This window comes from Vipera ursinii (assembly GCF_947247035.1).
Source record: "Vipera ursinii genome assembly, chromosome: 9".
Lineage (NCBI taxonomy): Eukaryota > Metazoa > Chordata > Lepidosauria > Squamata > Viperidae > Vipera > Vipera ursinii.
Window position 1 is genome coordinate 14,351,158 of NC_139523.1, and position 27,491 is coordinate 14,378,648.

Consider the following 27,491-nt stretch of genomic DNA (forward strand, 5'->3'; position numbering starts at 1 on the left):
TCAGTCATAGTCAAAGAGGTGAAGCAGTATTTGCAATATACAAACCATGTAAGATAAACCACCTACCATCAATGAGTCATTGAAAGAAGGTTTAACTTTTAACCTTTATCTTTCTCTGCATGGATTCACATTTGACTCATAAAGGATTGCATTTATAGCTAGCATGTGGTGCTAGATCCATCTCTGTCTTTGGATGCTTACATAGTATCAATGACCATGTGTATAATGATCAGTAATCTTAAGGCTAGACTACTTGGGACTCTTCAGTTGCACCAGAGTTCTTGAATTGTAACACATTGGGACCCATAGAATATGTGCAGTTGCACTGTTTTTAAATCTATTTCTGAACAGAAGTTTGAATTCTGCCTTCCATACTTTGGGGCTTAGTTGTTTTAAGGATCACTTTCACCCACATAAATATGAGCAAATCTGATTAGATGAGATGGGTAGTAATCATATAATGGATCTTCTTGCAGATGTAGCTATGGAATGGAATTTCATTATACTTGTAGCTCTTCTAATTTTTATAGGTTTAAGAATAATTAGTGATACATTACTGCTAATCTCTGTTTTTCAAGTGTGCGTGTTTGTGTGTGTCATTTTTGATGTTTTACTTTTGGATGTTTTTATTTATCCTGATATACCACCAGAAGAGCTCCCGTCAAAATATTCCTAAATTACCAATTTTTTTCTGAAAGTAGAATATAAAAGCATCTTCATGAACAAGTCAATTAATTGTTGTACACTACCCCAAGTCACTTTTTGTGAGATGGGCAGCCATATAAATTGGATAAATAAATAAAATGGACACCACAAACTTTTATGTTAGGTTATATAAGGACATTTGGTGAGTTCAGGGTGACAATGTTTTTCCCTCTTACTACTTTATGAACTATGGCAAGGCTGAGAAGATATTTGGGTGAGTTCCAACCATAAATTACTTGGTTCAGTTCTTGATTATTTATAAAACATTGAATTAAGTACATGCATTTTTTTTAAAAAAAGCCCACATTAGGCAAAAATAGATCATACAGCAAGAGAATGGCTAATGCATAGGTTTGGATCAACCTGCATTTAGTGATTGAGCGGGCAATTATACCAAGGGTTCTTTTCTGTTTTCTGTATCTTATTTATATGTATGGATTGTTATTCAGTAATAACTCAGGACAATCCTTTTACTTAATTATCAGTCAGTAGCTAATCTTGAAAGGGAAAACCTAGGCTCTATCTAAGATTTTAGAGAGCGATGTAAGTATGTAGTAATAAGGAAAGGGTTGATAACTTCAAAAGTAGTGGAAATAATCATTTATCATTATCGCTAAAAAATCTTCATTGCAATAAAAACACAAAATATCGAGAAGAATGGTTTTGATTCACACAACCAAACTTCTAATATTCATTTTAAGGTTTCATTAGAATTATCTTTTGTTTATCCCTGATTATTTTGAAAAGACAGAAGCATAATACTCAATTTATTATTGAGTAATTCAAGTTTTAATATCCATCTAGTTTGCACTTATAAATTAATGGTAGCCTATTGCTTTTTTCAAACTTTTGAAGTATACTGTAAGAATGATACAAATGAAAACAAGTTAAATTTGGAATGTTATCTTTGTGCTTCATAATGCTGCTTTTTAAAGTTTATTGATCCTTTTGAAATGTATTATCTTTCACTAGTTGGTCTCTGGAAATTCTTGCTGGTGAGTGTAGTATGTTACCAATTGTGCATTTTAAACATTTTCAATATAGCTGCTTCTGTACATATTTTCAGTATGGGGATAATCTAATATTATTGATACATTGCTTGAAATACCCATAATATCCACTTGTTAAGGAAAATTCTTACAGAAGATTATTGAAAAACAAAATAATTTTAAGGGGATTATCCCTGATTGCTTACACTATGTATTAGTTTATCTCCTTCTTTTTTTATTTGAATGATATTTTAATATAGATCCTCTGCCTGATCCAAAAACCTATCAAGAATTGCTGTCTCCATTCACGGCAGTGTCAACAATGGAGCTATTAACAAATTAGTAGAAGCTTTTGAGGGGAAATTTGTAACTTTTGCAAGTTAATATAGGAGTTATCTTGAGTCACCTGTTAGGTGGTTCTGATGTTCAAAGATACACTAAAAGCAATCCACAATTTCATTGCATATTTTCTTTAGCAAAAAGAAATTCAAGTGAGACACTTGAATTTTGAGACCATAATTATGACTGTACTTACCAATTGGTTCTTAAGCATTCAGTACAGATTCATTTGTACTAGTAGACTTAAGAGAAGACTTATGTCCTTCATACAGCTGGCCTCTTAAGGTGTTCTTTTTATCTCAGCTTCCTTTATATTGTAAAGAGGGCTTCCCAAAAATAACAGGGTGCAACCCTCCATTATTTATATTTTCCAAGAATGCCTCTGGGATATATGTGGGGTTCAGAGGCATTATGGGAATTACGCGTAATGCTTGAGCTGGCACTTGCTTTCCAGCATGCTAGGGTGTTGTTTTTTTGCTATTTTTAAATAGTCTTATTAAAGAATTAAAATCAGATTAGTTGGTGGCAAGAAGGACAATCTGCAGGCATATTGATGATCTTCACCTAATAAACTGCCTATTAGAGCTGTGTCAGGAGCAGGTCATTTTAATCAATGTTGTAGTAGTCTTTCTTAAATGAGATTTTTTTAAAAAAAACAGTAATATGAAATACAAATAATTAAAATACAAAATATGAATAGAAATGTCCAGATTAAGTCTTACACTAATAGAATAACAGCGTTGGAAGGGGCCTTGGAGGTCCTCTAGCCCTGCTCAAGCAGGATACCTGTACCATTTCAAACAAATGATTATCTAGTCTCTTTTTCGAAACCTCCAGTGTTGAACATAGTTTTGTATGATCTCTTTGAATATCAGAGTAGAGCTCCTATCATGAAATACAGAAGTCTCTTTCCCATTAAATTTATCGTTAATTCCATTGAATTACACACTTAAAGGAACATTTTCAGACTTTTCTGAAAACCACAATAGAACTCCTTATGGAATGTGGGAAAGAGTATTGAGTAGCAGGGGTTAATACAAAGGGAAGACTGGCAATTCCTGATGTAACAAATCTGTTTACTGTAAATATAAAAAGACAGGACATTTCCCCAAAAGCTACATAACAAGAACAGATTCATCCTATCAAATGGTATGTGTCCATCCCTCAATTAATTTGCATGTGGCTAAATTTCTATAGCTATTACGTTTTGAAAGTGAGTGTGCTTGCTTTATAAATAGCATTCCCAGTCAAAATTATAGTTATGGTAGAGTATTCTTTGAACTTGAGAAACTATTTCTAGTATAGTTAAAATGTTTGTGTCCTGCATTTAAAGTCTGTCAAGGACAAGTCTGATTTCTGGCTGATTGAAATATTACAGTCAGTGTACCATACAACTTTTCATCAAGGGTTGGATATATTCGCTGCCTGAAGTTATTTGTAAAAATAATAAAGGCAAGATACAAATCAATAAATAAAATATTCTTAAAGTGTCAAGAATCTTGAGAAAAAGTTTCTGATTCAAATTAATACTTCTCATAATGAGTTGCAAAAAATTATAGGCAATAACTAGCCCTGATGAAAATATGAAAAATGCCAAGGCAGTAGCGTGCATCAGATACACAACCAATAAAGCTGAGTTTGGAACATATCCCCCAAAACACTGACATAAGCTTTTCCCTCTGGCACAATATGTCTGTCTATGTGCCAAAAGAAGTGGAAGAAGTCATCAGAACTAAATGTTGCAATACAAGTAAAAGGTCATATTTCAGTGGAGAACCCAGGATAGTATGTTGTCTGCTTTTTATCAAATTATCAAGATTACTGTTTGGTAAACAGGTTTTTTACCCAATAATGTAGGGTGTTTTTTTTAAAAAAAAAACACCCCAAGATACTAAAACCTAGATGATGTACAGTTCATGGAATAAGAAGATTCAGATAACAGGTTTAGCATAAAATTAATGTTTAAACATGCCAGTTCACAACTGTTGATTCATCCCTTCTAATACATGTTGATAATAAGGTGCCATCATTGAGTTGCTTAATGTTGATCATTTCTTTAATCTGAGGCTCTGTCATCTCTAATCAGAAAAGAGTGTTTAAATTACTGCCATATTTTAGGTTTGCTTCTATAGCTAAAAAAAGCAGAAATGGCAGACTATAGATTAAAATACTTAGCTCAGATTACTTACCAGGGGTCATATTCTGATTTGGGGGGGGGGGTAGGGACAGATATTATCTGTGTTATAATATACTTTCTGTATATTTGAGTGTGATATCATGACACAAATACAGAAGGGCAAAGCTTGCATCATGCCATCATAATCTTTATTCATCATTTTGCTACCATGATGGATAGGACCAGACACCTTTGCTAAGAATCACCAATAGTTACTATGTTCACATGTACAAGTATGAGTTCACATTTAGCATTCAGTCTTGCTGTTTGTCTCATCCAAACAGCTCCACTATTTGAATATTTTGTCTTATCAGATACAACTGCTGTTATCAATAGTCTCTATACATACACTACTATTTGACAGAAGCAAAAAGATTTTTGAAAACAAAATGTTGCATGTACTGTTTGATCTCTTTAGCCAGCGTAGAGTTCACCACCTTAATTTAGTCAAATACCTAAGTGACTGTTGAAGTATTTTTCCCTTATTTGATTGGCTGTCATTTTCCCTCATTGAATAAGGCAAATTTTTAGAAAATGTTCATAATCTGTTATTGCATAATCATTTACACAAAATTAGTGATTTCTTGTCATTTCCAGTCAAAATTGTACAAAATTTTACTTTGTTGTAGAATATTTCTCAGTCTTTGGATATTTGACAAGCTTTTTATAATGGTTTTTTTAAAAATAAGATTCCATCCCTTGCAGCAAAATCACATTCATTACAAATATGAATTCCATTAATTGCCTGTGGCTTTTCACTTAATATGAAAAGTTAGATTTGTAAATGAGTTTCATTTATTACTGGGTTTATGAATTTCTGGCTTTGCCCATACATCTTATCCTATTAAAAATATTTAATCTTATTCTGTGGGTGATTGGACCAGGCAAATTTTCTATACTATTTCTAACCTTGAGCATGTTTTCATCCTTGTCTTTTTTTCTATTACTATTTCTTTTCTCAAGTTGTAATATAAGGGCTTGCTGAGATTTATAATGATCTTGTTGAGAACTTTATAATATGTGCACGACAGAAGACAGTATAGCATCATCCTTGGTGAAATTCTCTGGCTTGGTTCTGATGCTAGAGATAAGAAACCCTTGCTTTCTATTAGGCTGATTGGATTTCTTTGTTTACCCAATGCTGTTACTTATTTTACAATAAAAGTTGAAAATAGCATGCAAAAGTTTGCAGTCAGATAATTTCAGGCAAGCAACATCATTGCAAATATATAAATAATGAGGTAGCTTCTGATCATCTCTTGATGCCTGGGATTTTCTTGTCATTATATCATTTGGATCATTCTTATAAAAGAGTCAGTACTCTTAACTTGTGCTTTGTTGAGAGCTTTAGCAATTAAGATGGCTCCTAGTTTTATGTATGAGAAATCCAGCTTATATGTCATAAAAATCTGTTGTTTCCAAAGGAATAGTTTAGAAATTTCCTCATTTCTCTTTGAAATATCAAAGACCTATAACTTCAGGATGGACAATGTTATTTTTAAGTTATAAGAAATTGAAAAGTGTGTTTAAGGATCCTATTCAGCAATGTGAAAGCATTATTTATGTGCTTATGTTTTCAAAACTTGAGCTTTCAGTATGATAGATCTGTGTTTTATATGTAAGCAGTGAGGGTAATGTGTTGTGTATATTTTCCCAGTGCACCTTATAGCAGTTTAGGACAGGAAGGAGAGAGTGGGTATTCAGAAATAATATGGGTAGGGCAGCCAAAGCTAACACCCTCCTTCCCCAGACTTACTCCACTTTAAGATGGCAAATAGCAGATTGTGTCTGTTGCCATGATCTCTGAACATCCAGCTTCTTCAAAAGTAGCAACATTCTCCTGCTGGCAGGAAACTGGTTGATTGGCCCAACGATCCTTAGTTTATTGAAAGTGTAGTTGTTATTACAGAGAAAGCTGCAGTAGCTTTGCCCACTTCAGATTTGGAGCTAGACCAGGACAACTACTTGATCTGGACTGTGCGCTACTGTTATTGCCTGTCCAAGTGGCTATAATATAGCCTTTTAGAAGGCACTTGAAATATTCATCTTTAGCTATTGCTAGTAGTGTACACGGGCTATACTAAGTCTCATTCTAGAATTTGCACTGTTTCTAGATGAAGTGCATTCTATTCCTAATTCTTTCTGGCTTTTTTTGTGTATTCATTTCTTTTTAGAGTGTGCGTGACTGTCCCTTCAAAGAGGATGCAGAGGATGTGACAGAGGGGAAAAATATTACCTCTCACTTTGAATGGGAGGTCTCAAAGCATTCAGTAGGCTTTAGTGAGAGCCAAATGTCAACCACACTGGAGTCTACACAAATTCATGAATCAGACTCCTTTTCAATAAGCAGCAAGGAGCAGAAAGAGGAGGGTGCCACTGCTCTTCTTGAGAGCAAGGAAGAACTAAGGTGTGAAAAGGGATTTTACTCAAATATGGAAAAGGAAGCTGAGGATTCTAAACAGGCTGAGGTGGAAATATCTGTAATCCCTGTTTCACCTCCATTGTACCTCCATGAGCAAGAGGAGGAAGCTTGTGTTGAAGAAACAAAATGTATCTGCGAGCCACTTAGAAAGCTAAATGGAGCATATTACAATCCAAATGTTGATCATGAATTTCCTGCTCTCATTCGCTGTTTCCAGGTAGTAAATGTGAACACAGAATATCTTTTGCAAACGCCTGTGCTACATTTTCTCAGTCACTTTGCAAACACTGGAGCAAGCATAGCTTTACATATCCATGAAGAAGGATTACGTTTTGATGTCCTGGAGTAATTTCCCAAAGCTAACCAGTTATTTAATTTCATACTGTCTATATAAATTATTACTCCCTTCTTCATCCTTATCTGAAATAGACATGTCTTAACTAAACAAATTTTTCTTGATTTGTGCAAAGAAAGGGAAATACAAAAAGCTAAGGATGTTTTATATATCAGAAAAACTAAGTACTAATTATTAGTACTGATGTTTTATTCATTATGACAATAACAAAACAACTCATAAGGTCTGGAATCAACAGATTTGGAAATACCACTTTCCTCCAGCTTATAGGGGTTTTTTTGCTTGCCTGCTTCAGTGTTCCTTATTAATCCCATCTGCTAAAATACCTAAATATGTAATCTGATAATAAGGTGATACTTTGGGTATGCAAAGGGATATGATGGGCATGTGGTCCTCTTACTAACATTGTTCTCTTTGAGTTAATTATCAGGTGGTGGCTGGTTTTTCTTTTCCTGTTACTCTTAATACTTGAATATCCATAAATGTTGATTTGGCAGTGATTTGATATAAACTGGTGGACGTCACATTTCAAACTGCAGGTGTTGCCTATGCACTCTCTGTAGGTTTCCTACGTTCAATTTAAATTCAACTAGTTTCTGAATAAATAAATAAATATTGTGGCACGTCAAAACTCCTGATATTCTTCCTACATGGTACAGCACATATATGGTAGTATATACGTAGACATCTGTCATTAAACATTAATATGAATAATGAAATGAATCTATTTCCATTATTTGGCCAATCAGATGTTTAAAAATCATGTGGAATCATTACATTTCATTGTAATTTTCACAATTCTGCAAATGAGTGCAAACAACATAACATTTGTAATGTTCATGACACATCTATAAGTTGAACGTTGGAATTCTATTAATAATACTGATATAAGGTGACTAACTGTACTTTACTTTGAAACTATTTTGTAGCCCCCCCTTGTGAAAACTCAGACCGTTACCATCTCTGATGTGTCTAATACTGTGAAAAGTGAAATTCCAACTAAAGACGTTCCTATTGTCCATACAGAGACCAAGACTATAACTTACGAAGCTGCACAGGTAGGCTGCTTCACTTCTAACGGTATGATGTTATTGTAATATTTCATACGATTGCTAGAAAATCCAAGAAGTTTCATTCGTAGTTCTTATCTAAAAGACTTTAAACATTTTATTTCAATGGGATGGTTTGTTTCCTGCAGGGAATTCCACTTGTGACAATTGCTGTGAGAGATACCATTATTCTTATCAGAGAAAGTCATGTTTTTCTGAAACAGAATTGCATGCGGTCCCCCACTGTGGTCCATAGAGCTCATTCTGGCCATGATTGCTGAAAAACTGAGAATACGGTCTTCCAACCTTTTGAAGTGGGAAACAGATGAAAATGATAACATAAGATCTAAAAGGGTGTACCACATTTACAAACGCTTTCTCCAGAACCCTAAAACAGCTCTGCTTCCATGCCTGATGAGGCCACTTTGTGGCTATAAGTTTCCTGAAAAAAGTTTTTGAGTGTGGTGCCTGAACTAGGAGAATTAGGCAAGTCTCTGCTGAGAGCTGAGCTGGCTTACACTGTGATGAAGGAGATTTATGAGTATATTGCTCTCCAGAATCATTTGTGGACAACTGCTGTGGATCCTGGAAACATAAGCAATGGCCCCTGACTAAGAAAAAGATATCTGTCATCTTGGGTAGTTTGTACTCTTAAGTAGAAATTTCCCATGTATATTCTCACTAAGGTAGCTTGCATGTTGTTGAATGGTACCAGAAGGACGTGTGGGAAGCTTTTTTCAAAAATCTACACAAAGATAGACTTAAGGGGAAACCATTTTCTTATTAGTTTTGTGGCTGCAAAGTGCTTTCCATTTTTTTTATTTTTGCCTGAGGCAAATATGCTTGGTAAATCTGTGCTCTCAACCTAAATATGTAAGTGGATGCTTTGGCAAACTGTTCTCCTTTAGACAGGAAACTATGTATACATTCAACAAAAGGAAATTTGTTACTGGTTTGAAAAAAAACAGTACATTGTTTTCATTGTATAGACAGGAATGGAATCTAATAATTGCTACATTTATTACCACAGGGAGCTGAGCAGCTTTTAATAACATATCCTTGAGAAGATGCCATTGTACGAAGTTCCTGTTTGTAAACTTCCTATTGGCATCTAACTGTGTACTGGGTGGGCTGGATTAAATTGATATGGGTCTTGACTGATCCAGAATTTTGTTGTTAGTGTCCTACCGTATGCAGTAGTTGATTAATAATGTTATCTCTTTTTCATTTATAAGCAGTTTTTCAGTTTGCTACTTTTTTGTGAATATCTTGTTTCCTGCCAAATGAGTTACTCACTGTAGGGCCAGGAAGTCATTTATACTTTGATGTACTTCTGCCTTAGATTGATGACAGCAGTGGGGATTTAGATCCTGGAGTTCTCCTTACTGCTCAGACTATCACTTCAGAGACTACCAGCAGCACTACAACCACACAGATAACGAAGGTAAAACCAGTACTAACTAAACAAGTATTAAGTCTCATTGACAAGCTGCAATCATGTCAAAAAATTAGATACATAAGTTTCATTTTCTGTGTCTTAGTAATCCACATAGGATTGAGCAGTAGAATGAACAGAACACAGAAGCACCATTTTGTTATAAGGCAGTGTTGTTGCAGATTGGAAAAGCCTGCGTTTTGATGAAAATTGTGGTTGTTAGAAATCATGTGTAAGAGAAAGGAAATGAAATAATATTGTTTTCAAGAGAAGGATCTTGCTGCCTTGGCTACATAAAGTTCCTTCCCTGGCTACATTAGTAGTTAGAAAATTGCAGTGGGCTCAAGTTATCCTTTAGATTTACAGCTTTTGATTACAGTTAATGAATATAAAGTGAGCAAAAAACAATAAACTAAAAACCAAAAGGTATGACTTACTCTGAGTTACAAATGCTCTCTTGAAAGTTTTGTTGCATGCAAAGAACCAACCTGTGTTGATACTTGAAACACTGGCATTTATGGTGAAGTTGGGAAAACCTGCTTAGCCAGTGTCAGAAATCACAGAGAAACTTGATAAATTTGAAGGTTATTGCAATTTTTCTTAGAAGCATTTTTTTAGTTTAGTTTGAACTTAGTTGAGTTCTGACTAAATACTTTCTATTTCCAGACATATTAAAAAAGAATGTTATAGTAACTTCACTTTTAAAATCATTTTCTACCCTTTATAATCTAATTTTATATTCTATAAAGCAACTTTCCTGTGATTTGCAAGAATGAGACATTTGGTTCACCATTATAAATTTTCAAAAAAAAATTGAAAATGATAAAATAATTGAGAAGAAAAATTCAAAAGATGATACAAGTTTATAGTAGTGCTACCTATGAACTAGATTTTTATTTAAAGGTAAAGGTAAAGGTTCCCCCGCACATGCATTCCTATTTAATAAACTGATTACATTTCTCTTTTAAAAATAGTTAAAATTTCTGTAAGTTTTATCATTTTTAATTATAAAATGTTAATATTTGTCTTCTTATGACAGACCGTAAAAGGTGGAATTTCAGAAACACGAATTGAAAAACGAATTGTCATCACAGGAGATACAGACATTGATCATGATCAAGTAAGAGACTGTAGTGACTGTTGTGATTATTGATAATGGAACAGGATTTTTTTAACAATAGGAGAGTAACTTTAAATTCAGATTCTGAAGTTGTTTTTGAAGTAATGAAAGTCTTTTAAACTCAGTTCAAATGTTTTTCTAGGTGAGAACAGATAACAAGATACCATTCACAAACAAATATACAGTTAAAATGAAATATAAAAACACTTTGATAAAATATTGCTTTGATAACACTAACATAATTTTCCTCAAGTGTTAAGCTTGATCATGCTGATTGTAAAATCACAGATTGTGTGTGTGGGGGGCAATCCCTACAAATTAAGTTGAGGCAGCACAGAAATAATGTGTTCTTTATATTGTTGCTCTTCAGGTTTTAGTTCAGGCCATCAAAGAAGCTAAAGAGCAACATCCAGATATGTCTGTAACCAAGGTCGTTGTTCATCAAGAGACTGAGATTGCAGAATAAATAGTTTATTACCAGGTAAGTTTCCTTTTAGCACTACTTCATCATAAAGTATTAAAGCTTTAGTCATAAATGAAGATTGTTACTAGGAGTCTTAAATATGCTTCCTATTCTTAATATCTCAAGTTTAACCCATTATAGTAAACCTTTACAGGCAAAAACTGCTGCTAAAATATACATATATTAGGGGCAGAATCCAGCCATAATAGAAGTGAGAATGTTTATAATAGTAGCCTGTTTCTGAGTCTGTGAATCATATCATAAATACCCTTCTTCCACTAATGTTTAAAAGTGGTAGCAATGAGTGTTTAAGATTAAATAGGTTGGGTCTGCAGAACATAAAACTTGCAAGTATCATGTCATATGTTATTTCTTGCTGCCTGCCAGGTCTTGTTCCTGCACTATTATAAGCAGTCCATTCACTACCAAATGGCTGAGAGAAACCTATAGTAAACTACTTGAAAAGAATTGGGTGCTGCCAATATTGCCATTAGAAGCAGTGCTGAGCATGCTAAAGGGGGGCCAAGTTTCAACTTCAGCAATGACCTTTTTACCTTCTTCCTATTTTTTTTTATATAGGTCTAATAAACTCCTAATTTTTCATATCATTATTTTTTAATGTGTACTTTAAGAAAGGGCAACTGGAGTGACCTATTCAAGATAATAAAAAGACATTAACAGTCGCTTGAGTTGTTCAGCTCTGCAGTAGACCTCTCAATCATTGTGGCCATCCATTGCAAGTTATCGGAAACTTGTAGAGAAGTATCCTCTGATAAAGCTAAGAATATATTAATTATTCATGTTCTTCCTGGTGCAGTGCTCAGATAATGTGCAACTTGGGAATGAAACCTCAGCGCACCATTTAATTTAAGAAATTGTCTATATGTTTCTTATGGATTATTTATGCTACAGATTTGTTTCACCTGACATCTTGTTTGATGGTGATTTAGTTGTACATAAGGACCAGAATAGGGTTTTTTTTTCAATAGCTTGGAGTATTTTCTCTCCTGTTTCCTTTTGATCAGTGCTAATGTTTCTCAACAAGGCACCACTTTTTGAGTGAGCTATCTTGCCAGCATTTAAAGCCTGAGAATTGTTTCATGCACAAGTGAACAAAACTGGGCACTTATGTTTAGAAGCATTCTTAACTCCATGTATTGACAAAGCATCATGTTCTGATTTATATATTTAGGTTTTAAAACTATTGTATGTTATCCATGGAAGAATTATCCTATGGTCAATTTAGGAAACCTAGTTTTTGGGGAAAAAACAAAGTTTTCTGGATTTTGAGTATGCATTGCAACAGACAAGGTTGCCATTTCTGAGCAAACATCTTGACAAAAAGCCTCCATTTATGTAATAGAAACCAAAAATCCTTGGAGGCTACCTTCAGGCACGTGGATTTTATGTATTTTATTTTTTTAATGATTGATCATTATGGATACCTTTTGTCAAATATTTATTTCACATAGCTATAGTAGGACTTACACTTTACAGCCGTATCTGAGCGGTTTACAGTGTTAGCATATTGCCCCCAACAATCTGGGTTCTCATTTTACCGATCTCGGAAGGATGGAAGGCCAAGTCAACCCTGAGCTGGTCAGGATTGAACTCTTGGCAGTGGGCAGGGTTAGCCTACAATACTGCCTTCTACCCACTGGCCACTATGGCTCATAGATTTAGCTTTTCATAGAAAATGTCTTTCCTACTATGTCACGGCTTTCTCACTTTCATTCAGCAATCACATATTATGTTGCCCATAATATGGAATGGTCTTTCTATTGTTGAAGACTTGCTTATTTGTCCTGGCCTTCCCTTGATGGCTTGTACTGCCAGCTAAGCCTTATTATTAATAAACTGAACCAATGATATCTTATTATGGTAGTTTAGGCTTTTTGGTTATGCATTGTATGCTTTTGCATTTTTGTAATTTTGCTATAAAAAGCTTAAACTTTCCAGTGAAGATGAATATTGATTATTTGAAAATATTATATAATTGATATATAACTGATGCCCATTTACAGAATATCAGGAGTTCACAAACATTTTTGTAAAATACTAAATGTGTGTCCATTTTCATTAAGGAATTTGTATCTTCCTAGGTGATGCCTGTTTCATTCTTTGAAGGCCACCCAAGATCTACCAGCAGAACTACAAAGAAACTTTCGAACACCATGACCTCAAACTTGCCAGATTTATTCTCAATTACACATTTTATCATTTATTGTTAGGAAGTTGTGCTTTTTGATGTTTACTTGGGATTCTCTTTAATACTATATGTCCCTTTTCATTGTTTTTAATATTGTGACCGACAATTTGCCATATTTTACATGTGCTGATGTGCTTTTTAAAAAAAATGATTTTTTTTTCATTTCCTTTTCCTATGCCATTTTCTGAATCTGTATTATGATGTCAAAAAGAGTACACAGGGCTTATCAAAAAATGTTGCCTTTAAGTGTGATGCTGTTCACCTTTCTGTTCCTCAAGTAGCTTGCAATCTCTCCTACCTTTTGAATAAGTTAAGTGGCATATCAGTAATTTAGAAGTAGCCCCTCTTGTCAGAAAAATCACTGTATGCAAAACTTTAATTTGATTGACTGATCTATAAAATGTCCAGAGTATCCTAACCAGAGCATACTTTGCCTGTGGATTTCCTTCGCTTTTGTGGATATGTCTGTCTTTAGCTGCTTGAACATATCCAGAGGTTGTGGTGTTTATAAAAGTAATTCAGTAGTTGCCTAGGTTCAGGGACAATGGAAATTGCTTTTTATACTGTGAATTGTAGAGCTTTTAAATGAATTGTGGTAAGGCATTCAACTCTCATCTGCTCTTTTCTCTCCCTCCACCTTTGTTTTGCTTTACAGTCCTTAGTAGGTGTTCCTTGTAATTCTATCTGCTGTTTAGCCCCACTAAGCTATGAGACTAAGACCCTGAACACAATTAAGTTAGGCTATGATTTATCATGTTGTTGTTTTTCCTCCCCCATAGTCATTTGTAGGTTTGGGTGGAGGGTTTTGTTTTGTTTTTTGTTTTATTTTTTTGTGCAGAGGGGGGCAAGAGGCAAAGATTTAAAATCATACCTTTTAAACAAAAGCTAAACTTAGAGCTCTGGCAATATATCCGGATAAGGAATATAATTCCATATAGTTGTTAAAGACAATATGGCATTCCTTTCATGAAGATGGTATTGAAGGCTATCAGTCAGAATAGGGACCTGTTTCCTCAGTGAAAAGTTATCTGGAGAGGGAATATATGAATTTCCATCAGAGAATCTTGGGGGCAGCCCTAACCACAGTGCACTGGTGTGGTATCTCTCTCCCTTGTTTCCTTTAGATCTTTTAGAATTCCTTATAAAAGAACTTGCTTTCCCTCAAAAACAAACAAACAAACAAGAAATCATGAACAGAGGTTGTTGCACTTTTTCACTATTAACATTAGAATGAAAGCGTAGAATTCAGCATTGGTTGCTGTCCTCAGCCCCCTATTACTACTACCTAAGGCAGGGGTAGGCAGCTGACTCAGGAATTCTGGGAGTTGAAGTCCATGAGTCATAAAAGCGCCGAGGTTGCCTACCCCTTACCTAAGGAATATGTTCAGAGAAAGAGCAACAAGTAATTTATGAAAGGGGTCAGTGGGAGGTGGTTGTTTGTTTTTTTTAAAAAAGATAATACACAGATAGGACTACTCTTTTTTAAAAAAAATACTTCACTTTTCTATGAGTATTGCAATTTGCATGTTCAGTGATTGGACTCCAATTTGAAATTCCCGTAAATTTCAAAAATAGGCCATTACCTAGTTGGATAGTTCTTTTTTCCTAAAATATGTGAAGGCTCTGTAAAGATAACAACAAGAAACAGCTCTACCTTTTTCTTAGAAGAACTCAATTTCCGTAAATAAAAGCTTTCATTTACTATTTGGCATAATGCTACTTGTCATATTGCATGTTCCTTTCCTCCTCAGATGTGAGTGGATTTTGATTAAAGAGTGGATTTTGATTAAAGAGTATTTTAGGACTGGAAGATTTAAAGATAGTGCTATGTGAAACATTTTGAATACAAAACATCCCATTTGAGCTTGAAACCCTAATTTTACATTGAAAATGAAGTGTTTGTAACATTTTGAAAGTGTTTTGAGATGGAATGCTGTTTGATCAATTTTGCTTTACTATGCTCTGGACATTACATCATGTTTCCAATGAATGCTGATTGATGCCAGAGGGAAGCCCATCTGGAAACAGATTCTCTCCCCCCCCAGCCGGGAAATAAACAAGATTGCGTTGTAATAGTATTAATGAAAGTAATTGTGAAAGCAGTAGAATAAGTAAGTTTCCTAACAATATAACACTGAACTAGAATAAACTCTGGGCGCTTAATGTGTTTATTACAGAATTAGCTATTTATTGTGGTAGACAAGTAATTGGTATACTTTGGTGCAAAATATTAATATTTCTGCTTTTACTGATGTTTTATTCAAAAGTATAAAGCAGTTTTGAAAGAATTCTATTACTCACAAAGCTTGTATTCCGTAGGGTTTCTAAGGACAAGTTTTGCCCTTTCGCCAGCTGTAACTGAGCATGATTTTTATACACTATGGATAGCTAGCCAATGATGTTCTGCTCTGTTTAGCTGACTCTTGCATGGAATGTAAATCCCTCATTAAAAGATATTGCCTCTGCATAACAAGGGGAATGCATGTCAGATTGCACCTCTTCCTGGCCTTTCCATCTGTTGCCCTCCCATTTTCTACCGCCTTAACTTTTGACCTCCATTTTCATTCATGCAACAAGATTAATTTCATTGATTCACCATTTTTGTGTTGTGCGATAGATGACACCCAACTTTTCTTTTTCGGATTTTTAGCTTATTTACTAAAAGTATGTAATGAAATCTGAGTAAGTGTTGCATTAGACTGCAGTAAGGAAGTCCAAGGTGGGATAGTATATATCTGCATTGTGTGATTTCTTGCCTCTTTTTACAATAGTCAGAAGCAAAGCAATGTTCATTTAGCAGTTTGTGTAAATATTTAGGATTATGTTTTCCTAGAAATTACTTAGAAATATGTTAGTTTCAAGAAATGCTCAAAATCACAGGACACGTGAGTGGAAAAGATGAAAAACTATTCTATCAGATAAAAAGATGAGTTGCAACTGGGCAACAAGACATATCCCAAAGAAAAGGGTTATTCAAATTTTCTTTTTTATTTTTGTTTCTATATATTTATTAGCAAGGCAACTTGAACTCAGGAGTTTAATAAAAGTTCTGCTTTCCTACTCATGGCCAGATCTAAGATCCCCACCTTCCTTTGAGTATGCCTGAAGATAAAAGCATTATAAAGCAAGAAAAACTTTACATTTTTGCAGATTAAGTTGATTTACATGATATACACCAGGGGTGGCAACTTTAAGACTTGTGGCTGGGGAATTCTAGGAGCTGAAGTCCACAAGTCTTAAAGTTGCCAAGGTTGGATATCCCTGATATACCTAAATGAGTGTGCTGTTTTCATGTTAATGTTACTCTGCTTCTGATTATTGTAATGAAACATTAAAAAAAAACTTAACAATATGCATATACACGCCTTCCTTTGACTGGCAGTCTAACTGTGCAACAACTCCTGCCAGCTTTTATTTCCCATTGTCCATAAACTGTAAAGCTAAACTTCATAGCAGCAAAGGCTGAAAATGTTTAAGCGTCTTCTTAAACCTCTTAGGAATCCTGGGGCTGCTGCCACATAGTGATTATTTTCTTTTCTGAAATTCCTTCCTGCATACAATGTGGATCCACAGTGTTTGCTGCGAAGGGGGTTTCTGTTTACCATCTGAGCTTAAATATTGGCCCTCTTGCTGGCAGCCTTTGTAACTGAACAAGAGTTGTGAGTTTGTTTCCTCCTGGCTACTTATATCCCACAAGTGAGCAATATTTTATTTTGTATAGCCAAGCATGCTGGAGAAATAAAAAAGGAGCCAATAAATCCTTTTAAAATGCATTTGCCAAGCTAATTTAAGTTTCCATAGCAGACACTTTGAACTGTCTACCATTGACAATAGGGATTTTCATGGTTTGAGAAGGAAAAGCATTTGTAGGCTGTTTGTACTCACAATCTCAGAGCTGCCATCATCACCTTAACAGATCCCAAAATAAACCTGCTTCTAGCATTCTCATTTTCTGGGGACCAGCACTGCCATTACTGGAGCAGTAAATAAAATATAGTCTATTTATTTATAATGATGAAATGACTATGCTCCCAGTTATTTCCTTCCCCATTTATGAGATTATCTAGAAACTATCTTAACTGTATAGTAAATGGAAGCTATTTATCTATGAATGTGTGTACAGAAGGAAGAGCAGCAGTATCCAAATTGGTCAAATTAGAAGGGAAAAAAATAGGTTTTCATTTGCCAACTATTAAAATACAAATTAACTTTGGGGACTCAAGAGGGTGTTGGGGATTCATAAACTGTGATTTTTTTCCATTTTCATAATAAGGGGCAGTTTTTTAAAAAAATGTATTCTAATGGGTTGGTTCTCTTTTTTACACATTAAATCACACTATTTCACTGCAGATATGAAGGAGCTTTGTAAATTTTTTAAAGACAATTGTATAGAATAGTTCATTCTTTTTTAAAAAAAATAGGAACGGAATAAACAATTAGCAAATCTTTATAGTTTATGTAGTTGTTATTTTGAACTTTTGTAGTTAAAGGAAAATTAGATGTAGCATTTAGATATGTGTTCAATCTTGTATTGCATTTTTCAATAAATTTTCAGGTAAAAAAATGATGCTCTTGTCATTTATTAAAGCAGGGCTTTTCAACCTTTTCACGGATTGTACTACTTGATAACCAACCAACCCTCCCCCCCCATTTAAAGTTGCAATTGCACTGAAATGACTTGTGACCATTTTTCACACTTATGACCATTGTAGCATGCCCAGGGCCATGTGATTTATATTTGGGTGCTTGGCAACCGATTCATATTTATGATGGTCACAGTGTCCCAGGATCATGTAATCTCTTTTTGCAACCTTTTGACAAGCAAAATCACATCTTGGCTGCTGGTGGCCAAGTGCTAAGGCGGGACTTCCTTCCCTCCCTCCTTCCCTGCCTCCTTCTTTCTCATTCCCATCTTCTGAAGGAAGAATTTGAACACACACAAGCCCATATTTTCCCTCTTCCATATATTCATCAAACAAGGAAAAGCCTCCAGAGACAGAAAAGACAAGCTGCTGAGGGAACTAACTTAAAAAGGCACATTCCCCTTTAAGAATTAGCTACTGGCTAGAAAGGAAAGTTAAAGAGCCAGCAGCTGGCAATTAAGGAAGAAAAAAAATGTAAGTACTGGCTGCCAGCTAAGGTAGCCTCCCCAAATGGCTCCATTCACAAGTAAAGGAATGCTACAGGCAAAATCCATTCAGGAGAAAAATACTTCAAAATCCCTTGCAGCAAAACCTAACATCTAACAATAGCAGAGCAATAGAAGCTAACACAGACATGTCAAACACAAGGCCCGGGGGCCGGATCCCGCCCACAAAGTGGTTTCATGTGGCCCGCAAAGCCATCCTGGAAACAGTGAGGGAATGGCCCCCACTGCCTTGGCCCTGGCCCAGAGACCCTCCTTCTGCCAGAGACCCCCAGATCTGTCCCACTCCTGCCCAGGCCCCCATAGGCACCCTTGATGCAAACGATGTAGAGCTGGCCACGCCCACCCAGTAGGCTATATGCACTCTAGCCACGCCCACCCAGTAGGCCACGCCCACCCAGGCCACACCCACCCGGCCCCTTGACAACCGCAATGCTGATGCGGCCCTCAATGAAATTGAGTTTGACACCCCTGAGCTAACACGAGACATCAGCCATCAGCGAAATAGAAATTGCCAAACACTCCTTAAGAACGCAAATCCCAGAACTTCAAAGTCACAAAAGCACATAAGAATCCTTCCACTCTGCATCTCCCTCCGTGCCTCACCTCCAGCCAATGCTGCCTTTCTTCATTGCTGCCTTTCTTCATTCCTCGTGGAGGATGACCCCGCCCTCATCCTCCTCCTTTCTCTTCCGGGTGAGCCGGAAGTGCCAATCCTGGGGCCTTTGCCTCACCCCAGCCAGTCTGCAGCTCCGGAGGACTCTCTCACAGTAAGTCCTGCACTGCGCTGGCTCGTTCCTTCCCCCACTACACTTGGCTGGGCAGGGACGCGTACCACCTGCCACGTGCTAATGTACCACAGGTGGTACACATATCACTGGATGAAAAGCCCTGCAGCTCTACTTTGCCCAGATTATCTGGATTGTAGTTTCTGAAATATGTCGGCTGAAACTTCAGTTCTTCTGTTTGGTTCATACGTAGCCCCAAATGCCTAGTTTAAGTACTGTTAAACCATGATTTTACTGTGTAACTTTAAAAACAAGCTGCTGTTACCTTTGCAAAACACTGGTTGAGCACACGCACTCTGGTAAGCCAAACTCTTAGTTCATGTTGTATGAACCCAGCTTGGTAAGTCATGTTTTATCATTTTGAGAATATAACTTTTGATAGCAACCTGTGGAAAGAGCAATAGTGAGCACTGAAACCTCCAGCCAATCTGCCTTGTGATCATGAGAGTCTTGTCAACTTGCTTCAAGTAGACCTCAACCCCCTCGTATGTCCTTAATGCCCAGGAAATTCCAGAGTCACAGGAAAAGTTGTCCTGCATCAGAGAAGGGGAACTTTCATGGCTGCAGGCTCTCTCCTTTGTGTTCATTCGATTGTGAGTATGACCATGAGGACCTCCAGGATAACTTCTCAGGTATTGATCCTATCAAGTGATGTGCAGTTATATTGCAAATAATGTTTGCTCTCCTTTGCATTCTTCTGAATGGAAAGCTGCTTTTTTGTATGCAAGTTTTTCCATAACAGGATGCAGAGTCAGGGAACAGTCCAAAATCTGTGTCTGCTGTTTTGAGCAGTGACTAGGTGAGTGAGTGGCCCATTCATGGAATGTGCTTTATCAGCCTCATGTTTCAGTCTGGTGTGTCTACAAGTCGGGGCTCAAATAGGAAAGTGTTTTATGCTGCGGCATCAGCAGAGGGAGCCTATTCCCAACTTTGAAAGTAACCATTTGTCTCCTCAAATGTTTTCCAGATACATTGGAATTACAGCCCCTAAAATTCATCTCTGTATTTTTTTATATCTATTTGGCATTTATAAACCTCTGTTTTCAAAAGAGGAATATTTGTGTTCAAAGAAGAAATGCAAATAGTCTGCTAAAATGTGTTACATTGTACCAGAATTATTCAAAACTGTTGCACCATAAAATTTAGCTAGTAAGAATTTAAGAGCCAAAACACATTATCATCGTTTCTAATATGCTTCAATGTTAGGAAATTACTTTTTAGAGCTCAATGAAATTTCATTGCCTCAAAGTAAATTTGCTATGGAGAATTCCTACACACACACACACACACACACACACATAGACAGACACCCATATAAAAAAGAAGCTTCAAGTACTTGACTGAATAGATTGTACAATATTCAGTTTCCTGATTGTATGCAATTTCTGGTGTTTGGTCCACTTCACTGACTTTGAAATATAATTAGTGTCTGTCTTGCAATATATTCCATCTGGATTGTAATTTCATATCTTGCTGCAGTGATGAAATAAGACCCATATCTGCGTCAAGCAATGTTAGAATTAAAAAAAACTAATTTGCTTGCACAAAGATTAAATAATAGTGGGCCTTACATATCTGAGGGAATTTTTATGAAAGATCAAGATACAATAGAACTACACATCATTAAGCTTAATGATTAATATCTATAATTGGCTTGGATTCACACATGGTGAATCCATAGCTATAGTTCAGTTTTCATAACGTGCTGGATGGGTTCACACAATATAGCATCAGGGTAATTTCACTGAGGCAAAGTACAACGGAATAAGCCAGCTGTTATGTCAATATCCTTCCAGTATATTTTGGATTTTAGTTTAGCACTAGAGTTGGACGAGAGCCAACTTGGTGTAGGGTTAAAGCATCAGGCTAGAAAGCAGGAGACTGAGTTTGTCTTGCTTTAGGCACAAAGCCAACTGGGTATCCTTGGACCAGTCATTTGCTCTCAGCCCTAGGAAGGAGGTAATGACAAATCACTTCTGGAAACCTGTCCAACAAAATTTCCAGGACTTGTCTGTGCGGTCTTTGAGATCAGAACAAAAAAACAACCTTGTACAGTTAAATGCTGCTGGAGAATTCAGGGGGTTGAAATCTACACATCTTAAAAGTTGCTGAGTTTGAGAAACACTACTCTAGAAACTTGATTTCCTTTGTTAGTACCTCTGGGATATACACCTTCCCATTACCTTATAATAGACTGCATTACATGTTATAATACAATCAAAGCAACCATTTCCCCCTTGTTTTGATAAGTCTGGAAATGCCCTAACACGGGTCCTGGCTGAGGAATTCTGGGAGTTGAAGTCCACAAGTCTTAAAGTTGCCAAGGCTGAGGACCCCTGCCCTAAACAGAACCAGCGGTTCCCTTTTATAAAATGGGAATCATAACCTGAGGATCTAGTTGGCGGAAGGCAGAAAGGGGCTAACTGGGGGCAGGAGCGGTGTTTGTGGATATAAACTCTCATCTACCTCAATAATACGGCCATCCCTAGCCCAGTGCCCTCCATATGACTCAAGAGCATAAAAATAGCAGCGCTGAATCCTGCCAAGGACTCCCCAGATGTTTGTTTCTCCTAGGAGCTATCCAGGTATCTCCAGGATGCTCACCATCTTTAACCACCCTTCCATTGGTATTTGGGCAAAAGCTGCCACCAGAGTGGAAATCTGTCTTCACTCACAGCTCTCATTAGACCTTTTCCCTATGAATTTATGTTGTCTACTTGCAAAGCCAAGTTAATGACCATCCTCATATCTCATGCATCAACTAACTATGGATTACAAGAAGAAGCATCTTCTTTGGTCTATGTCCTTAGTTTACTCCTTGTGTTTTCAAACCAGGAAAGGAACTGATGGGTTTCCCATTCCCTGCAAGACTTTTTTAAGCTCTTCTATACTGTATGTCCCCAGCACCACGTTTTCTAAGCTAATGAGCCCCATTGTGCTTATTCTTTTCCTCCTAGAAAAGTATTTTTGAGTTTCTCATTATGAGGGTTGCCCTCTTCTACTTTTTCTTATGTTCTGTTGTCTCTTTTTCCAAATGTAGCAACGGGAGCTGCGTGCAGTAGTCCTGAGGGTGATGATGCACTGCCTACTTAAATATTTCTGCTCCAATGTGCATCACTTTACACTTCCTTAAATGGAACCACATTTACCATTTGTTTGATAAAAGTCATACATTTTAAAGAGAATCTTCTGGAGCTCTTCACAATTACCATTGGATCTCACTGCCATCCATGAATTTGGCTAGCTTACTACCCACCCTTAAACTAGGATCTAGTATGACCAAGTTAAAAAGCACCAGTCCTAACACACAATCTTGTGAGATTTCCCCCCTTGAAAGGGTTATTCTTTTATTCTTACTTTTCTTTTTCTGCAAGTTAGCAATTTCTAAAAAGACAGATCTTATGCCATATTTGAACTATAACTGCCATACTTTCTCACCAGCATGGCCAGTGGCCATGTTAGGGATAATCTGAAGATATACATAGAAATTATCTAGGGCTTGGATCCAGAAATCCAGCAGAAAATCTATTTTTGCAGTGTCCTTAACCTGATATCTGGACAGACTGCAATAGCAGAAATCATTTTCTGCTATGTGTTTCATGTTGGCCACCATTCTAAATCAATTCATATGTTAATTTCTTCCAGAAAACTGATGCTGCAGGAACTGTACCTGACAGGATAATGTGCCTCACATGAAAAGCAGTGTCATGTGCCCGCGGGCCGGATGCGTCATCTGGAAGCCACGCCCGCCCCATTGCCGGCAATGGCGAAAAAGCTCCGATACGTTGCACGATGTCACGTGATGTCGCGAGTTTGACATGTCTGTGCTAGGGCAAGAGTTTCTCAACTTTAGCAGCTTTCAGGTGTGTCAGCTTTAATGTCCAGAATTCCCCAGCCAGCAAGGAGTTGAAATCCACACATCTGAAAGCTGTCAAGGTTGAGAAATGCTGCCCTAGGGCAAGGTCACAAAATTCAAGATAGTATTTCAATATTTTGTTGATATCCTGTAGACACCCCCCTGTGACAAAGAGACTGGGTGTTTTACAATGTAAGGTAAAGGTAAAGGTTCCCCCGCACATGCATGCTAGTCATTTCCGACTCTAGGGGCCGGTGCTCATCTCCGTTTCAAAGCCGAAGAGCCAGCGCTTGTCCGAGGACGTCTCCGTGGTCATGTGGCCGGCATGACTAGACGCCAAAGGCGCACGGAACGCTGTTACCTTCCCACCGTAGTGGTCCCTATTTTTCTACTTGCATTTTTACGTGCTTTCGAACTGCTAGGTGGGCAGAAGCTGGGACGAGTAACAGGTGCTCACTCTGTTACGCGGCACTCGAGATTCGACCCGCCAAACTGCCGACCTTCTGATCGACAAGCTCAGCGTCCTAACCCACTGAGCCACCACGTCCCTATGTTTTACAATGTACTGCATTTGAAATACACTCATTAGATTTTACCTAGTCATCTTGCAAGGGCAGGTGGGTAAGTTACCTTCTCGGATCTCATGCAAACCCATCACATTCGACTGAGTAACCGCTGTTGCACTTAGCACATGGCACCAACGTAGCTGTAAATGAGCAAGATTTACAGTTTGGAGCACTTTGCGACTCAGAAACAAATGACATAACCAGAAGACCCTTTTCATACCCTTTTCCAAAACAGACTGTGGAGCAATTGAGATAGCTGATCCTCCCACCGTTCCACCCTGGGATACACAATGGGAGTGAAGAAGGAGGCTTAGCCAGACCTCAACTATTTCATTCCTTGGCTAACATCCCAGCAGATGCCGATGTTTTGATGGCCCCGCTTGATTTGACCTCATTATTGATTCCGAATGATGCTTTCATTGGCAGCCTGTCCAGCGGGTTAAACCAGCTATGGAATGTCGAGAGTTCCCTCAGCCTTTGAAGTGGGATGAAAAAGAAGCATAACTCTTACACCAGCCCTGATATCCCAGCCTTATACTACAGATGCAAGAGTGGAAGGAAAAGTTTTATGGGAAAGAAATCACTTTGCCTTCTGGTTGGGAAGGGAACACTCAGGAAATCATCATACTTTCCATTCAAGTTTTAAATCAGGAAATTTGGGCATTGCATTGGTGGAGAGTGGAAGGTTAGGAATTGCTACTCAGGCCTGCAATAGATGTTCCTGTCTGGATTATACCTGTTCCAGATATCAGCCATTCATCGCGTCACATCCAGTGGTGGGATTCAAACATGCAAACAACTGGTTCTGTGCGTAGATCCCACTTCCGGAAGTCCATCCTGGGCCTGGGCAACAATAAATTAGCTACTGGTTCTGCCGAAGTGGTGCGAACCGGCTGAATCCCGCCACCGATTGCATCCCATCCTGTTCTCCTTTGAATTTTCTCCAGGATATGCAAAGAGGTATAAGAGTGAAGAGAAGAGGAATAAAGATGATAAGGGATCTGGAGGCTAAACAATATGATGAATGATTGAGGAAACTAGGTATGTCTAACCTAAGAAAAAGAAGAGCCAAGGGTGATGTGATAGCTGCCAAGTGCCTGAATTTTGATCACATGATTCTCGGGATGCTATGATGGTCAAAAATATGAGGAGCAGTTACAAGTCACATTTTTTCAGTGCTGCTGGTCACTAAATGAATGGCTGTAAGTGAAGGACTACTTGTATTCCAGCAGGAAAAACCTGTGCAAAGTGGGCGGGGCTAAACAGAAAAATCCACCTTTTTGTCTGGTCTTCCCTTTTCAATCTCTCTTCCTGACGCCTCTCTTTCTCTCTGCATAGCTTTTTTCTCCCACTGAGTAGGAAGAGGCTGCTGGAAATCTGGTATGGACTTTGGCAAAGGATGTTTCACCCATGAATTAAAGGGGTTCTCGTGGTAACTCATTTTCTGGGGACGGAGGCAATGTGTAATTTATTTATGTAACTGAAGGGAATATATTTAGACTTCTGGCATTCGGTGATATTTACTTGACCATGTAATTACGTGGTCAAGTTTCAGCCTGCAGTATCTTCCCATGAAAGAGCAGTGAATAGGGCAAAGATGGCAAAAAAATAAAAATAAAAAAAATAGTGTCCCGTTCTTTCCTTTGAAATCAGGCTCAAAACAAAAGGATGTTTTGGTTTTTTTTTTATACATCCCTGATGACAGTTAACTGAGGACATGGCAAAGAATCTTGAAAATGCAAAAGGAATGTAGCGAGAAGCATTCAGAATTCAAGAAGGAAAAATGTAAAGAGAAGGAAAAAAATAAGGCATTTTTATTTGTTTGTTTGGTCTTAAGTTTAGATCTATAATAACCTGATATCTGATGTGGTTGATACCACAGGAAGAGCAGCAGCATCTGGAAAGGCCTATAGTCCAAATAATTTCATGTTTTCCCATCTGGAAATGCTTGTTGGATGAGATTGGTCAGAAGGAACTTTCAAATTTCCTATTTCCATCCTCTTGGAATGTCTTTCCTTCCTTCCTTCCTTCCTTCCTTCCTTCCTTCCTTCCTTCCTTCCTTCCTTCCTTCCTTCCTTCCTTCCTTCCTTCCTTCCTTCCTTCCTTCCTTCCACTTGTGGTGCTAAAGGGAAACAATCGCACCCAACAGCTCAACCAAATGGATCACTAGTAAGATTTAAATTTTAAATCTCTTTACAAACATTCATCTACATTTAAGGCCCAGAGCTTTTCCCCCAGCCCGTTCTTCAGATGAGGCAACACAGAACAAACAAAACAATACAGAAGATCATCTGCATTAGCAACTGCGCTCAGTTCTGGGAAACTGCTGCAGACGGAAGCCTGTTTTAAGCCATAAAAGTTTTTATTCTTTCACTCTCCCAAAATAACATCACTGTGACGTTTTTCTGCAAATCTAGCTTTAATTCTAATGTTCCTCCAAGGCCGTGTGTGCAGCATTCCCTCCTTCAGTTTCCTGCACACCAACATTCCTAGGAAGTCAGGAAGGGAGCTGTTGGCCTAAAAATCACTGTGTGATCACAATGACTGTCATGAATACATACATACCAGTTGCCAAACGTCTGAATTTTGATCATGTGACCACAGGGATGATACACGGGGCTGTGTGAAAAATGATCCTTTTTTTCTCCAGCGCCGTAACTTTGAACAGTCGCTAAATGAATGATTGTTGAGGACTACTTTTATATAATATTGTTAATGTATATAAATGTGTGTGTGTGATATATGCCAAAGACACCAGCCTGAAGATGACGAGTGGGACCTCGTCGAAATGTCGCCAAGACACCCTCAATCCTACACAGGAAAAGACCTGAATACGCCAAGACCTACATACCTTTACCCGTGAAAATCTACGAAAACACACACACACACACGTGTGTGTGTGTGTGTGTGTGTATAAAACAGCCTGCAATATATTAGCTGTTCAGGCTCTTAGGCGGCCTGTGGACCATGGGCTGGACATGCCTGCTTTAAAAGATGGATTTTTTTGGTTTTTGTACCTTCGACTCAATCTTGACTTCTAGCAACTGCCTGGAAAAAATCCCTGACATTTTCTTGGCAAGGTTTTCAGAAGTGGTTTGCCATTGTCTCCTTCCTAGGCTAAGAGAAAATGACTGGCCTAAGGTCACCCAGTTGTGCCTAAGGCAGGACTAGAACTCAGTTTTCTGGCTCCTGGCCTGCTGACTTAACACCAATCTGGCTCTTTTTTAACAGTTTGGGAGCCCGATACTTAAGAAAATATAGCTCTCTCTATAAACCTAACACTAGGTTTTGTGGGATGGCTCTGATCATAGGATTATAGGGTTTCTGGCCTGAGCAGGGGGTTGGACTAGATGACCTCCAAGGCCCCTTCCAACATCATCATCTTCATCATCACTATTATTATCCCATGGTTGGGAGAACAGTGCCATGTGGATATGAAATTCTTCTCTAACATGATGCTCTAACTTTGGAAAGCCTTCCTCTGCCGCCCTTGTTTGCTTTTATTTTTACTCTGGCATTCAAGATTTCAGCATCCTCTTCTAGCTGTGTCCAGCTGGTCCTTATTTAAACAACTCCCTCTTATGCCTCTCTTCATGTGTTATGGCTATTTTAATCTTTTAAAGTTTTGCTTCTGTTCAGTTCATTTTAGCGTTTTCTCCCATTTATGGACTGCAATCCATCCTGAAAATTAGAAAGATTAATGAAACAAACAAAAAAACATAAGATGAGATCGCTTGAAAAAGATTATGACATCACTATCCCAAAGGTGCTTTTTCGAAAGGCAACAGGACTTTGTTTTCCTTGAAGACGTTTCGCTTTTCGTCCAAGAAGCTTCTTCAGTTGTGACTGAAGAACTTTAACTGAAGAAACTTC

General features: G+C 37.5%; 1 protein-coding gene across 14 annotated transcripts in view; it reads left to right on the forward strand.

The window, feature by feature from the left end:
- Positions 1–17,708, forward strand: part of EPB41 (erythrocyte membrane protein band 4.1) — a 98,276-nt gene extending 80,568 nt beyond the window's left edge. For 12 of the 14 annotated variants that reach the window (XM_083369057.1, XM_083369066.1, XM_083369067.1 and 9 more), the window contains 6 exons: positions 6,384–6,848; positions 7,916–8,044; positions 9,378–9,479; positions 10,510–10,590; positions 10,961–11,071; positions 13,156–17,708. In XM_083369057.1, the coding sequence (XP_083225183.1) occupies positions 6,384–6,848; positions 7,916–8,044; positions 9,378–9,479; positions 10,510–10,590; positions 10,961–11,056 (873 nt within the window). In that variant the 3' untranslated portion in view covers positions 11,057–11,071; positions 13,156–17,708. The remainder of the gene's footprint in view (positions 1–6,383; positions 6,849–7,915; positions 8,045–9,377; positions 9,480–10,509; positions 10,591–10,960; positions 11,072–13,155) is intronic. The other 2 variants (XM_083369058.1, XM_083369059.1) reach the window with 1 other exon arrangement.
- The last annotated feature ends 9,783 nt before the right edge of the window (positions 17,709–27,491 follow it).